At 38.8% G+C, this 16,788-nt stretch overlaps 1 protein-coding gene across 1 annotated transcript in view; it reads right to left on the bottom strand.

The window, feature by feature from the left end:
• Positions 1 to 16,788, bottom strand: part of kiaa1549lb (KIAA1549-like b) — a 53,256-nt gene that overhangs the window by 28,003 nt on the left and 8,465 nt on the right. The window contains exon 2 of the mRNA XM_054616908.1: positions 2,893 to 3,261. Coding sequence (XP_054472883.1) covers positions 2,893 to 3,261 — 369 coding nt within the window. The remainder of the gene's footprint in view (positions 1 to 2,892; positions 3,262 to 16,788) is intronic.

The following is a 16,788-nucleotide window of genomic DNA, read 5'->3' as shown; positions in this document are numbered from 1 at the left end:
CATATTCAAGAGAGTCAACATCTGCCAGAGGGGGGCTGTGCTTGCTCTCGTACACCAATGCAAGAGAAGAAGCTTTTGAAGATGTTACGGAGTCCGTAGTTGTATGAGAGAGAGGCAGAAAACCATCTGAACCCCATGCAGTGTTTACAGTGGCTCCTTGTTGCACATTGACAGTCACAGCAGATCTGAGATTAGCTGGGGACAAATTCATTTTCTCTTTTTTATATTCTGATGTGCCTTTAACATGTGTAAAAAATGAATGAACTGTTGGATAAAATGAATTTGGATCACTGGCAGCTAGAGTTTGATCAGTTGAATTCAATATATGCACATTACCCTCTTGTCCGTCTTCCAGCTTTGGATGTTCATACAACGGGCCATCTGCTTGGAAATTTGAATTTGCCCTATCAAAGCCAATAGATGTATTTTCTAATTCAAAGGCAGTGCTTTGAAAAGACACAGGCTTGGTGTTTTTCCACTTTGTATATGGTGCCATTAGTTTTTTGCCAAAGCTGAAAATAGCACCAAAAGATCCACTGCTGTTTTGTCCATCACTGAAGGAAGTAGTTGCAGCAGAGGAAGCAGTGGAGGGAATGGTTCTTTGTCTGCCTAAATAAAAATTTGATCTATCACTTCTCACACTGGCGATTGGTCCCTGAGAGGGATTAGCGAAGGTCGTCCTCGGTGTCAGAGTAATTTCAGACCAGGAGGAAAGAGAAGGCCGCTTAAAACTGCTTTTGTGATTTACATCGTCTATACGAGAAAGACTTTTAGACAGTTCTAATGTAGCATCAGAAGTTACTGGAAAAATAGCTATTTCAGTGGGAGATCCTTGGCCAAAACCTTCAGAGCTTTTTTTCAACATGACAGTATCTTTTGTAGTTGTGAAAGAAGGAAACTTTGTTGTGAACGGCCTTGATGGAATACCCTTCTTGTAAAACAAAGTGTCTGTGATTACAGCAGACTCTTCATTTCCATTAAATAAAGGAGAAACTGAACTCATTGCAGCATTTCTGTTGAAGCTCTCAGAAGGCTTTTTTCCATGTGTCATGTGAACATCGGAGGCTGGTGATGTGTTACTGTTCCCTGCAGTTGTTTCCACCTCAAATGTCAAAGGTGTACTGTTACTACCGCCATCAGATTCTATTATATGAGCAAAGTTTTCAGACGAAAATACTGTCTGATGAGATTTATTGGGAGGTTGAGTTGTATATAACTGGTGGAAAAAAGACCTTGTTTGAAAAGGTCTTTGTGAGGTGGTAATCTGGGTTGATAATGAGGCTTTGAGTTGGTATGCAAAATGAACGTTGCTATTGGCAGACGGACCAGTGTTATTATCATTGTTGTTGGGGCTGTTGGTGAGAAACAAGGGCAATATGTATGTAACCCGAGTGGGATGTGAGAGACTTTTAAACATGGTTTCATAGGTCATATCTTTTGTTAACCTAACTGGCGATTCTGAACCAGAAAGAGGCACTGTCCTGCTGTTGGAGGAAAATATAATTTTTGCTGTTGTCCGTCCTCTAGGCTCCTGAGTTATGATCTTGGAAGATTCTGTTTGAGTCACAAATTTTTGAACGTTTATGACTATATTACTTGGCAACGGAAGCGAATCTGACTCTGATGGAAAGGAAGATGTTCCCGTTCTGGTGATTGAACTGACGATGGAATCAGTGGTGGACTCCGGCCTCGACCCTACGGGTGTAGGTGAGTTATTTTGGTACGCTTGAGTGGACATGGATTTGAGCCCTGCTGCTGCTATCTCTCCCTGGTTGTAATTTATATTGATGGCAGGAACTCTGGGGCTGCCGTGACCCACTGCCATCAGTAAATCACCAGGATTAGATGCTTGCTCTGAGGACAACATGCCAGAGTGGATTGGTGTTAGCTCAGTGATTGCGGTTTCAGAGAGAGACGTTTTACCTGCTGGAGTCTCAGTGGGTCTTATTGTCATTGCTGGTGATACAGTTGGATTTACAACATGTGAACTCAGAGGCGACATGACTGTATCTCCAATGCTTTGGTGAACAAAAGTCTGAATATCTTCCGCTGTCTTGTTTTCCTTTTCCGCATATGCTGTTAGATTTAACACCTGCTCTGTGACATGATCAGAAACTGAATAGCCTTTAGGATGGGCAAACAGCACTGCTGATATGGAATTTTGTAAAGCTCCCTGCTGCCTTTGAACAGCTTGTTTCTCTTGATTGGAGGGAAATGAGGTGCTAATTTCAATATTACTGGCTGATACAGAGTTCATCCCTGTGTTCTGGGTCTGAGTAGTTTTATGTAAAATCTTTAAAAGATTTTCTCCATGGTTATGAGTAGAGTATGATGTGTATGTGCTGGTTGCTGGTGTCTCGATCACTTTTGTGCTTGCACTTCTTATGTATGCTCCACTCACTCCATAGATTTGATCTTGTGATGAGTATAATGACTGTTTTGCGCTCTTTTCAATACTAGTTTCACTTGAAAAGTCTGATGGTTTGGTTGTTGTTCTTTGTAGTCCCTGTGTAATAGCTAGTAGGTCAACAGCTGAATGAGTAGTGGGGTGTCTGGTTGTACGACTGTCCGTCCAACCCAGAGAGTCTGCTGGTGATGATGTCTGAGGGGCAGGGCTGGATACAATCCTTTGACCTTGAGATGAAGTAGCTTTGTGTATCCACCCAACAGAGGATGATTGAGAAAATAGAGACTCTACATATGATAATACAGAGGAATTGGATGGAGCTGATGAAGCCATTGATGATGACAATGAAGAAGGTAATGCTGTCAGTGATGAGCCATTCCTGTTTCCATCCATAAGGGACACATATGATGGCCTAGAAACAGTCGATGCCATGGTAACAGCCGGAGGGGGTGTGGTGTGTTGGTGAGACATGCTGGAAGTCAGACCTGAGCTGGCGAGGTGGATCCTGTCTCCCACAGACAAAGATGAGGAGGACATCTCTGAGCCCTGGCTGGAACTATGTGAAGGCCATTGGGTGGTGTGGGTCTCGTCCCTGGTGATGGTTGGCGAGGTTCTACTTTGATCAAGGCTCACTGGATGTTTGACAGTTCCTGCCATGACGGTTAAGACAGAAGAAAAGGCAGGCTGCCCTGATAAACCTTCCCCCTCAGACTCTGAGTCACCATCTGAATGGACGACTGAGAAAGGCACCTCCTCTGCCACCGACAGGTCAGCCAATGGATGAGCAGGAGCAGCTGTGACTGCGGGGTCACTTGGTGAAGACGAGGAGCCGGACGCATCATAGGTGGACTTTTCTGTTAACAGAAAAGAAAATGAAAATAAAAGTTAACATTGATAATTATACCAACCAAGGCGTACTTGTAAAGCTGAATCAAGGCCTCCCCAATGCTCTGTGCTCAGACCTCTCCTCTTTACCATCTACATGCATTTTCTATTTGTGTTATCTGTTCTGCCTTCATATACAGTATGTAAAGCGTCCTTGGGTCCCTTGAAATGTGCTTAAAAAATTCCAGCTATTATTTTTATTTGTTATCATGAAAGGAGGGTATTTAATCCATCCAGTCTGTTTGTGTTAAGAAATGGATTTTGGTTCAGATGCTCTGCAGCAATTTTCCAAAAGGTAAGTAGTCAAATAGCCATTGGAGGGTCTTCCTAATAGCTCTTCATAAACAAAAAGCAGATGGCATTCTAGAGAAGGATAAACACCAGCCAAACGAATTTTTCTAAAACCTGGCAACGCAAAAGCTGTTCTTATCAATGGCTCAAAATGGATCTATAAAGCATTAGTGACTGATTTGTTAAAGCCATTATTTACATTTCATAAACCCATTATACAGGGTGCTTTGTAAGGAAAGTGGTACCACATTCCTGCCGCCATAAGCCAATAACTGTAGAAAATGATGCTCTGCTCTATTAACTGGCAGCTTGAAAACACTGACAGCCTATTTGCTTGTTGCCTGTCAGCACAAAGTTACCTTCTCTAAACATGACGGATGAAGCCATTATGAAAAGCCAGGTATGACACACCACCATGTAGGACACCTGATTCAAACAGTACACGTTTACCAGACGGCTGGAGTTGTAGGGATCCATTCTGATTGTGTTGATGGTGTCAGATGAAAAAAATATATATATATTATATTTACCTTTGAGTATAATATTATAATTGACGGTTGATTGGTAATCATTTTAACATATGTAACAAGGTGGAACAAATCACTCACCAGTTATAGAGGTACACACACATATTTCTAATAGTCACAAAGATTTCTGTTCCTCAAGGGCAGACATTTATTCCCAATGGAGAGAAAAAGACAAAGTGGAACAAATAGAATAAGCCTTTTCATGAGATGGCAGCTGTTTGCTCAAGTATAACTGTGATAACACACAGACTTATGTTGCAGTATTTGCAGTATATGCCTTTGCTTCAAAAAAAGGAAAAAAGAGAGATAAGAGGTTTATATTTCAGTAACAATCATAAAGATGCTGAAGGTGATTAAAGCGACAAGTAGACAGATATGATGGTGTGTCATCTGACCCTGTCCTCTCGTCTCATTTTATTCTCAGCACAACCTCGACATATCCACAGAGGGGTTATTTTATCCATTTGTAAAGCTTTGCAGTCCTGTCACACCTTCCAACCTCTCAGCATGTTTCTTCTGTTGAAGTGCACCCAGCTAGCACTCCGAACAAGCGCTTCAGTGTTGGAGGGAACCTTTTGATGACAAACATGTACCTGGATTTGCAAAAGGATCCAAGATACTCACATATGAGTCATTTATACTCATACTGTTGTTCAAGTTTGATTGAATGAAAACATTCTGAACATAAACTGTATATTTCTGAGAATTATCCAGCTCATACTGTGGAAATGACTGAGGCACCTGAGAACATGTTTTCTGAATTGCACTCAATGATTAGCCTGAGGCAGTGTCTACTTTCATGCTGGCAATGTAAAGCTCTTTTTCTGTCTTTAGAAAAATTCCTAACCATTAAATGTAAACTGTAATTTTATATTTAATACTTGCAAGTTCTGTTAAAATCCCATGCCACTAACTCTTAATGTATTGTTAAATGTCACCAATATCCAAGAGACCTGGCATAATGCTTTTCATAATTTGTTTTCAGAGGAATAAATCTCTGAATTTCATTAACTGACACCATTCACTTCTTAAAGAAAGCCCTTTCATGCTGTATTTGTGATCCCACTTACTTCCTCTTATTCAATAAATCACTATTGTGCTCGAATGTAATTAGTGGAATTGCTATACCTCAATTTTTAATCCATTCTCAAAAAAAACAGTGATATAAAACAAAGAGTGGGAAAAGGGGTTATGTATTTTTCTATTCACAAAAGAGCTGGATAACAAAAGGATATGTGTCCTTCTTCAAGGCCACTAAAAAGTCAAACCACCAGGTCATTGAAACTGAAAGAGAACTTCCTGGCAACCCTCCCTCCCCTGCCTAGTGTGCCCAGTGGCAACATGAATTTGGGTGCTCGAATGGAGGCCAGTCCGAGCGGAGGTGTGGGTTCCACCTGTGGTTTGCCACCTGCTCTGACAGAGCTGAGCATATGGGAGGATTTTAACAATGGACGAGAGAGGGGAAGATGTGCAGATAAAGGGAGAAAGTGATAGAGGCTGAGAATGAGAAAATTGTGGGCAGTGGAAAAAGAAAGTCCCTCCAACTCCTGAAATAAGTCCAGCAGTTTGGTAAAAGGGAATGAGTAAAAGAATGAGAAAACGATTGAATTTGCAGTGAAGTGTCCGCAATCTACAAGCCGGTCCTTTCCAAAAGTAATGTACCTTTGTGATTCCTCCTTCTATCAAGCTTCAGCCTCGAAAGCAAAGCAACAGGAGCTGTCACATCGTCTGTTACAAGTAACACTAGATTTTGTGATACATTGTGGTATTAAGTCAACTTACTTAAAGAAAGGGGTTGATATTTCAGGAGTGGCATGAAAATAAAGTCAATAAAATCAATTCATTGTTTCATTCATTCATGAAGCAAATATGTCAATGCTGGTTAAGATGTCACCTTTGGCTATGTTTTTTTTTCTATTTCTTCTGACATTTTAAAAAGATTAATGGATCATAAAAATAATTAGCGGTTACCGCTGTGCAAGCAACACAAGCTTTACAAACCAATATATTCTTTAATTTCTTAAACCCAACCGACTCACTGGTGGGTCAGTCTTTATTACAAACTTGTGCTGTGCAGCCAAACATTGATTGTTCAAACCCATAGAACATTATTTGCAATTTTAATCTCAATGTATCCAAAGATGACAATTATTATTATTAAATAGAATGGATTATGCTGATACAGAAAAGCCGATGATATCAGGCAGTATGGATCAGATGAGTTTTTCCAAAAGCCAATTATTGAGAAATTAAAAGGGGAAAACTGATTGCTGATGGAGTTAAATAACCATCTGATGATAACCTACTGCGAGAAATCGATACTCCAAGCATCTATGAACAATAAATATTACTTCTTTAGTCAGCTGCATGATCCTGACTTGTCTCTAAAACCTTCTGCAACCAGCACAAACAAACCACAAACCTCATTTTCACACTCATTTTTCCCCCTCTGCAGCCAGCACAATCTCTGAGCTACCAGGACACAGACATGACACTGCTGGGGCTCCCGCTGTTCCACTCTTATTATACACTGCTCCTCTTTTTGCTTTGAGCTGTTTTTGTTCTCTTGTGTGAGGAAAATGGTAAACAAGAGGGTATAATTCAATAGTGAGGTGGATGGAACCCTAGGAGCAGAGAAACAAAGTTAAGAAGCCTTGTCAACTGCCTCTGAGGAAGCTCCTCACAATTCCCTCCTATGTTTTGGCTGTTTATGGAAGGCGGCAGCAAACATACGACTGCTTGGAGCTGTTGTTCTATCAAAATTAGTATTAAGAATTGCAGTATTGAGGTGGAGGAAAAGTCCTAGAGGAGAGAAAATATTAATTGAAAAAAGTATCTTAACATATGTGTTGCACATACCTTCTGTGTCTTTTGTCTGTGTGTGGAGGACTTGTGTGTGTGTGCAGGGCTGGAGGAGGATGCTGGTAGTGATGCCAAGCACTGCTGAGGTGACAGTATGGACGGGAGGGAGGATGTCACACACACCCGGCACCATGCTTTTTTTTTTTCAGAGGGTGCAAACAGCTCAGCAGGCTGAGACACGCATCAGCTGTCTGGACCACAGCCCAGCAAACACTTAACCCTGCAACCATGCAGGGAAATGTACATGGCATTAAGAGAGATCTATTCATTCATTCATTCATTCATTCACGCCATCATTTGTTACTCCTGACAAGAAGCACACAGTGTTTTTTTGGTCAAGCTTGACTGTTTGTCCATGGCCAAGGAGACAATATAATTAGTTTGTAGTTTGATTCCAAGGATAGTTGAAGCCAGGATTTAACTATGACCAGCTCATGATGGCTAATATTAGCTTATCTTAGCAGACTTTAGATAGATATTGTTGTGTTATTGATAACTCTGAGGCAGACTGCTGACTATGAATTTGCTAAACATATACACTACATTTCAGCATCTACTATTATCTTGTAAATGTCACTTGTTTGTACATGGGGACGCTGTTCAGCAAATGTTTCACAGACTCACTTTTAAGTATGTCTTAAGATGCAATTTAGGGCATTCATTTTAAACAATTCAACTAGGAACATTTTGGGTGCATGTACCAAATTGAGTTGATGGTCTTTAACTATGTATAATAGCAGATTCCTAAAGATTTTGCTGATTGTGTAGCCTTGGTAGAGATATTCACACCATGCTTAAATCTGGGGGTCATGCACTATCATCCAAAGTGCACATCTAACAACATATACACATTTATTTTTGTTTCGACCATTCCTATCAATCATGTTAAGACTGCCCTTGGATTGATTAACACCAGTGGTCCCTCCCTTCTCATTGACAAAATGACAGGAAACAAATACTGAAGGAAAAACAACTCTGGACAGTCCACTGACACAACGGAAGAAGATGTCTCTCCTGCTGCTTATTTTTCTCTGTCCTCCTCTCTGTCTCTCTCTCTCACTCAAAATAAAAGTCAGCCTATCCACTGACGCTAAGGCTCTTGGTCTTTTTCAGCTCGACATGTCAACACACTGACTTCTGTCCTGATGCAGCTCCGGACACTGTAGTCATGGCTTATGTTGTTGCACTCTGTCCACTCGTATTACTGCTCACTAAGGCTGTTCTCCACTGTCCTTGCTCCTGTGTTTGTGCTAGCCTCATTTAAGATTTGGTGATCTGATGATATACAGTTTAAGAAAAGATACTGTACATTAACTTTCTAAATATCCTAACACTAGACATTGCATTTATTCTTTCCTGTAACTCCCAATATATAGTAATAGTGATAATGTTCCTATTGAGGGTCTCTGTGTTAGACACACCAAAGAGCCATTATTTAAGGCTTTTATCAAGCTATTTGGAAGGTGACAGGGGACACATTCCCCCGCTCTCACATGACGGATCATATATCTGCTGTCTCAAACCCTTTGGCAAAAATGGATGAACAGCAGCCAAACGTTACTGATTTTTGAGCCTCATTATGTAAAGTCAGAATTTATGTGCAGCAACAATTCAGTGAATAGATGATATAGACACAGTACTGCTGACATATTATGATTTGAAAATATTCAACACTGTCATGTTGCTGCATCATGTAAATGATCAGTACAAAAGTGTTCTAAAATACACTAACAAGTACATTTGATATGTGCAAACGTTAAATGATTAAGTCCCTAAATGTGGAACCAAATGTGCTGAGCTAATAGCTCTGGGCCCTTACTGTCTAAATAAGAAAAGAATAACAATTATGCTCCTAAATAAATGACCATATGCCTCTAATATCATTCAGAAATATGCTTATCATCAAGCCACATTTGTTAGTTGCTGTCCTCTAACTGGCCCAAACTGATTGAGTTTCTTCAAACTTCTTTACTTAATTACTTTTAAAGTGCTGACTATGGTGCAAGACATTCAGCATGCTCCACAAGCAAATACACAAAAAAACTGTCTTAATTAACTATTATCTATTGCGGTTTCAAAATACAACTTGTACTGAGAGGGGGCATAGCATTTTATAAACATTGATGGGGATTTTTTTAATGATAGCACATTAACACTAGGATGATTCAGAAGCATTTCAGTCGGTTTTCAGTGGGTTTTTTGACAGCGAGGTCCCTAAAATACAAGACATCAACTACTGTATCAGCAGTAAGAAGTCTATGGGTGAAAATAAACAATGTAGAATTATGAATGACCTTTAGTCAATCAAATGCTTTGTTTTTTATTTATATTATTCATCTGACAAATACAAGGGGGCACTCAACCTCTACATTTTATACTAAAAAGTCAGACCAATGAAAGCCCTCAAAACTGACAAATAATGCTGAAAGTAACGCTATAGGCAGTTAAAAATAACATTTCTAGAACTGAACAGAATAAATAAATTCAGCATGTCATCGTAACTTTGATGAAAGATATTCTGAAGAAGTTCAGACTTTTAGGGAATGTAATAGCTGGGTGGCCTATTTAATATTAATATATGATAGCATCGTCAGCAGAGTGGTGAAATAAAATATGGGGCTGTTTTACACTTCCAGCAGAGGAGGATAAATTGCCAATGGCTACTGTGCTGATGGCTGAAAAGAAGTTCAATACACTTAACCCTTTGAATTGCAATGTAGTGTTCAGAGTAAATTGCAAGAGAAAAATCTCTACATCTAATATCTTTACAGAAGATGATTCAGTTGAAAAGCCAGACCGAGATTTCTCAGAAATAATAGTTAACGTTTTTAATAATAAGTTTATCAATCAGTCAGTAATTATTAAAGGTACTACTTTTGAAATTCAGACAAAAGAAATTGCCACTCTTCTGTAGTTACATTTACCAGGACTATTCCAAGAAGTTTTCAATGATGACCTAGCTGGTATATAAAACCCACAAAAGTGTTCCTGTTGCTGTGAAAGTCGGATTTACACTACTTTACATCCCTTAATGCCTTTTTACACATCAGATTTTGTGTCTTGTCATACAAAAAAAAGCACAGGTGGAAGTAATAACATTAACGATGGCTCAACTCCATTAAATGTCCCTGCAGCCAGCATAAACAATAGAAAGCTCTCCCTAAGGGAAAGCACTCATTTTATTATGATATTAATTACACCTGCGTGTTTCCTACAATGATTTAAAAAATTATCATAATAGAGTTACTCTACCTGTTTAGAATCATTTCCTGGATTAGAAGAACACTGGTTAAATTGAGGGGAAACTCCGTACATGTCATCAGAAAATAACATTCCTAATGCACTGATTTTAATGGTACATAAATTGTAAGAATATTTTCAAGGTGAAATATTCCTTTGATGCATGGAGACCTTGTATTGGGCAGACTGGCTGACTGGAAGTCAGAGAGCTCAGTTAGGGCTCTGCAGGCAATCGCAGACCCATTAAAACGACCAAAAAGTAAGTCATTGTTCACTTCAGCATCGAGCCCGGAGGCAACAGTGGACTGTCAACTGTCAGGTTAAAAGCAGAAAGAGCATGTGCCAGTGGCAGAGATAAAAGCAACGGCAAATACATGTCCTGTCCTCCCATGGAGGGATCATATAAACAAAACATAATGATTACATTTATGTTTCTTTACAAAAATATTTTATCACTCAGGTTGTACAGTTACAGCCGGTTGTAAAAAAACATACGATTTCTGATTTTGTTAGACACCCCATATTTCAGTGACTCACACATAAAATCACTTCATTTTCAAATAATGCCCTCTTGTCCTGTTATGACCTCATACACAAACACAGAGGGAAAGAGACTGTATCAAATTGGAGCTCCAGGCCGTCTCCTGGGGCCGAGCATATCAGAACAGGCAGGGGACGACTGTAGGAGTTTAGCTGCATGCTGGAGCTCTGATGGGCTTGGGGATTAGAAAAGCCATGTGACATGGCAGGCTGTGGGTGTGAAATGACAGGGAGTGGTCAAAGGTGGGAATCAGATAGTGACGTGGCAGTAGGTCTCACCCTAAGTTATGTATTTGCTCTGCTTAAACATATAAATAGCTCAGATGAAGAGGGCATTTTTTCACATAAAGGTTGAATGACAAACAGAAGCAAAGGTTCCCTGTGGAGTTTTTGACCTCTAGTTGCACCATGGAGGGATTTTTTTATGAGTGGGTCCCTGTTTGTGTCACAAGGATGCACATGCACATGCATGCACACATGTGACATTATACACAGTCCTGCCATGGGTTTTCCACTATTCAACTGATATACAAGTGGCAGTAATAATAATAATAATAATTAAGCCTTTATTAGTCCCACAATGGGGAAATTACAATTCTCTGCATTTGACCCTCCAACATATGCTGCAATGCACCAGTGAAGGTAAAGACTGCAACCTAGTAAACATGGATGTAGACGTTACAGGATTTATAATACTTTGCAAATGTTTTACGAGAAAAGAAATGCATTCAACACATCATTCTTAGATCTCAAGGATACACAAAATGCATTTTGGTGAGTAATAGAAAAGTCAACAGGTCACCTTTAAAGTGACATCTAGAGACAACACATCTCCTCTAGTTTCTTAAGAAAAAAAAAAAAAAAAGATCTCTGCATTTACCATAATGAGGTTTATTCCTGTTTGATGCTGCTCAGCGATCAAGTTTAGCAGAAAAGCTATATGCCGCAGCTGTTTCAGTATGGGCTCATGATGTATGATTATATGCTCAACCTCAATTAGAAAAGTATAGGAATAGAAAGTCGAGGACCTATTTTCACAAATTGGGGGCCTGATCGGTAGCCAGCTGAGAGAGATTCACTTTCATAAACAAGTATTGCTGATCTTGTTTAAATTTACTCTCGGTCTTAAGGTAGATTCTGTAATTGTGAGTGTGGGCAATAATTGGAGGAATGCTGAAAAAAGACAGGGACAAAATGGGATTAGCAATAAAAAAATGGTAAAAAGCAAAAAATGAGGCAACCCTATGAATACCTGTCCAGATTTAACATGCAAGTCTTACATAATACACAACTACAAACTAAAGATCACTAAAAAAGAAAATAAATATTTTTTCCCGGCATAGTGACCTCGAAGGGTTGTGGCCAGCAGTCTGCTCTTCAAAGACCAATACTGTGCATCACAGGGAGGGTAAGTAAAGTAACGGCTTGGTCACCTGTGACAGTATGAAAAAAATAGACCTAACAAAAGCACTCGTGTATGACTTTCTAATTGGGCCCTCAGAGAGACTTTAGAAGATGTCAAAGCTCATCTAGGGGACAGAACGTTGAATGGACCTGCTGTTTTATTATATGTCCTTTTTTTGCATTGCTGTTTGTGTGACTGCTTTGTAGAGGAAGGATAAGAGCTACTAACAACACATAAACAGTAATGAATAACATCAACAGGTTATGAGCTTTTGCTCTGTGTGTGCTGAAGGCATAATAGTGTTCTTCCTGTTTTGTGGGTTGATTTCTAGCAAGCTCCGATCCCAAAGAACATCTTGCAAAAAAGGAAATTGAAAAATGCAGGCAGCCAAAAACCTCCTAATAGTCTAATGTCTTTATTGTAATAATACTAATTGACCAAAATTATTCAACCCTTACTTCATTTATGTTTAATTTCTTGTACCTCTAGTTTTCGACCTCAGTGTCATCAAGGCCATAATTCTCTGCATTTACTTGGTGAATAAAGTGACTCTGATTCGGTCACAGCGATACATAATTCATGCCTTCCATGTCAAACCAAATTGCTATTTAAGCGTATTAACATAAACATGATGCAAAATAAGGCTCTAAAGTGACATAACAGAGACATATTGCTGCAGTTGTCCATCTATCCGCCACACCAACAGTTGCAATGAAACTCTCACTTGATCGTCCATGCAGAGTGGTGAGGAGTTCAACCAGACAGAAACCGCATGGAAACCAATATGAGACTGAGCAGATGCACTGACTGACTGTACATTGGCTACAGTGCAGCAGAGGTTAGCAGTGGCATGAGGAGGGCAGAGGAAGGAGGACAATGAGGGATAACAAGGTGGGTTAAGCCTGTTAAGCTTCCAGGATCCCCTCTGAAATCCACACTTGAGTCAAGCACAAGAATGTCAAAAAGTATGTAATACGATCAGGATGCTCTCTAATCTGGTGTCACAACAAGCAGCAGGCCACAAATTATATTGCTCATTTTGACATGAGCAATTTAATTTGACAAGGATTTTTTTCAAAGGACTATTATTTTATACAGCAACTGCTATAGCATAACTGTTAATTAATTCAGAGGGCTAATCAGCAGAATAAAATGTGAGGATTTGCTGATTTTCTTCGTCTTCTGCTGTTGTAAACTGAATTTCTATGAAAAAAGAAACTATTTAAATAAGTCTACATGGGCTCTCGGAAATAGCGATGAACATTTCACACAGTTTTATGATAATTTATAGACCAACAATTAATCAGTTATTCAAGATATCAATTGGCCGATCCTGAAAATAATCATATGGTGAAGCCCTAGCTCAAACATCTCTTTCCACAATAAGAGCCACTCTCCAATAATATGACCACTGGTTATTTTATTAATCAGAGAGTCAGAGAGAAAAATCATAATGCCAATAACCAAAGATATATCACCAAAATATATCCAGGACTTTACAGCAGCAAAATACAGCAGCTTCTCTTGTGAACAATAAATAAATGCCAAATAACTGTTTACACAATATTTCATGTTTGGGGCACACTAGGAGACTCAGAGAACAAGAACGGAGAAATCGTACTGATAGAGCGTGCAGAAGCTACAATTCTGTTGTTCATGCTTCACATCACAGCGATCATACCTCTGACCTTGACACTCCACCGAGTCAAAGCAAACACAGAGATCACCAGCGACTCCGACATGATGGATGAGCTCTCAAATTAAGGCCTCGCCTACATCCTCAATTCACCACAGCACCACCAAGCAGACGGCTGTGTCACACTGCTGCTACAGCCGTGATGTTTTCCACAAAAGATTCTACGATCATGTTATAAAATTGAGTCTGTGCTCATTTGCATATATTTACAGCAGGGCAGTTATATGTGTGTAATTATATACGACCTCAGTAAGTTTCAAGGGCCATTCCAGTGTTTGCTAAAAATATTACATTACTGTTTAGCCAACATAGCAGTGAGAAGCCTGGTTACAAAAACGTATATTAGTCATTTAAAAAAAACTGTAATTCATGCTTACTTTTTTGTCTCCATGATTTGGTGTTTATATATACTGTATCTTTAGAAAATGCTCTGCTCTGATTTTTCAGAGCAAAATACAACCTAGGAAATGCTTTGATGTAAGTGATTTTACAATGTCGAGATTAAATATTTTCATCAAGTGCTCGGTACAAAACACTGTGTTGTGTTTGGTCAATGGATTCATGTACTTCACTCTAACGATATCGCTGAAAAATCAAACACATACTATATCACTAAAGTAGAAATGTTTTAGATGAGCACATTAGTGGGAAACTGGTTCAGAGGGATTTTTTCAGTGATGATCTAGCTGGTATGACAGACAGGAGTGTGGAAGTCTGATTTAAATGACGTGCACTCTATGGCTTTAAATTATCTATGAAATCATCTCCTACGTGCTTATAGAATAATGCAAATGTTTCATTAAATAATACTATAGTAAAAACTACCACAGTTACCAACCAGCAGGGGATATTTGAATTAGAACTATAATGTAACTTTCATTATTCAGAGTTTCGGTTACATAAGCTGTAATGTCATCCAACCTGCATGTGCTACCCTGTGTCTTTGGGGTTTGTTAACAGCCTTTCCACAACTTAGCAGCCTATTCAAACTACTATTGGAACGTTAATATTATACTGAACATAACTTAGCCCTTACATATGGCTATGTTATCCATCTGGGTAACGCTGATAGACTAAAGTTTATTCTCAGCCAAAGGAAAATATGACAATCTATTTATTTTCAGGATAACACACTTGAATTTCCCTCTCATTTTCCATGACAGGAAACTGGATCATCTGTTTTCCAGGTTTTCAGGGCGCATGGGAACTCTGCAATTATATAACACTCTTTCAGCTGAGAAAAAAAACAAACATCTAATCAAGGAAGTTAATTATAACGGTTGAGAGAGCAAAGAGTACTTAGAGGGCATATTCAAAGATACCAGATACGTAGAATTTAAAACCATGAAACCTGGCTTTTGCAAAGGATGGCTTATATAAATGAATTAAGAATTTAGATAAGAGAGAGGAGGATTTGTTAGAAAGTAGCACCCGAGGTGAAACCTGGCAGTGGATAGAGAACTAGTTGAAGTTGAAAGCAAATTTAGATTCTGCTAAGGTTCCTATCCAAACAGATCACTTTACTGTCACGGAAATTGCATAATCAATGGATAATATATTCCAAATTGAAAAAAAACTCAAATGCGCATCATTATTGTAGGGTTATCCACTGGTGCTTTTACTAAACATTTAAACAATGACATTTTTGATAAATATCATCATTTATGTGTATATAATGACTAAGTGTGTAAAGGCAAATAATAATCACTTTTCAACTACTGCCCTTCTTCTGTCCATATGGCACATCCTGTGTATTTAACGTGCGTCAAGTGACACAATACTTTGCAGCTGGTCAAATTGGTCAAAAGAGCTTCATTGAGCTGCATGTTCTATTTAAAAGGCTTCTAAAAGGTAGGAATACATATCTGTTTCAGATCAGTGCTTATCAAAAGGAGACCTCCCCAAAAAGTACAGTCAAAGCTCTACTTCTTTTGAAATCCAGGTTGAAAAGGGAGTCCTCTCTTTTTGTATGAGGAATTATATGGACTGAAAACATTTGTTGCAAGTGGAAAAGGTAAATCTTCTAAGGGATAACTTCACTATAGCTAAGTAACCTTCTCTGTGCTCCGCAGGTTGTGTGAGGTTAAGCAGAACTCCAGGTCAACACTTGGACTCAGTCTCGAAGTTCCCAAGTACCTATAATGAATTCAATATATTATTCAATTAAAAACTTACTTTGTTAGAAAATGCAGCTCTTAGGGACTATTACTGAAAGTGCTTATTTTACAGAGAACAGAGGATATTTAAAAAAATACAAAAAACGTGTTTACTTCAAGGTACTTAACGGATTCTCCTGGACGCCAGTCAAGATGTGGGCGGACAAACAAATAACGCAAACGGTTGGAAGAGTCAGAGTTCAGGTGAGGCCATCTGCTATACGAATGCCTTCTAATTCGGATTTTCTTTGGCAGAAAATTCAAAATTGAATATGATTACCTCATTCAGATTTTTGGCTTAGATTAAATATCCACTTACTATAGCTGATTGTAATGGCGAAAATTTATTCCAGACAAGTTTAATGGCCAGCAGACAGAGAGTATTAAGAGGATGGACGCCCCCAAGGGAGTCATCTTTTCAGGAATGGTTTACCCAGCAAGGCAAGGAAGCCTCCTTTGAGCAGGCTTCTTTCAGAATGAGAAATAGGACAGATCAGTATATATCAAAATGGGAATTTTTTTCTGATGTGTCATATAAATTGAAGTGTATGCATTAAAAAGTAAGATGCATTTTTCAGTCTTTCTTTGAGGAAACTGACATAGGAAATGGAAAAAGAAAACTATGAATAATAAAACCTTTACCATGTGCTTTCACTCTGTTTTTGTCTTGTGTGCAATTTATTTCATGTCCACTTGTGATTTCGTATGATTAATCTTTATAAGATACAATGATTAATCTTTGTAACAATGATTCATCTTTATAAGATACAAAAAAGCAA

The sequence above is a fragment of the Anoplopoma fimbria genome, chromosome 2 (assembly GCF_027596085.1).
Source record: "Anoplopoma fimbria isolate UVic2021 breed Golden Eagle Sablefish chromosome 2, Afim_UVic_2022, whole genome shotgun sequence".
Lineage (NCBI taxonomy): Eukaryota > Metazoa > Chordata > Actinopteri > Perciformes > Anoplopomatidae > Anoplopoma > Anoplopoma fimbria.
This window is presented reverse-complemented; position numbering and strand designations above follow the sequence as displayed.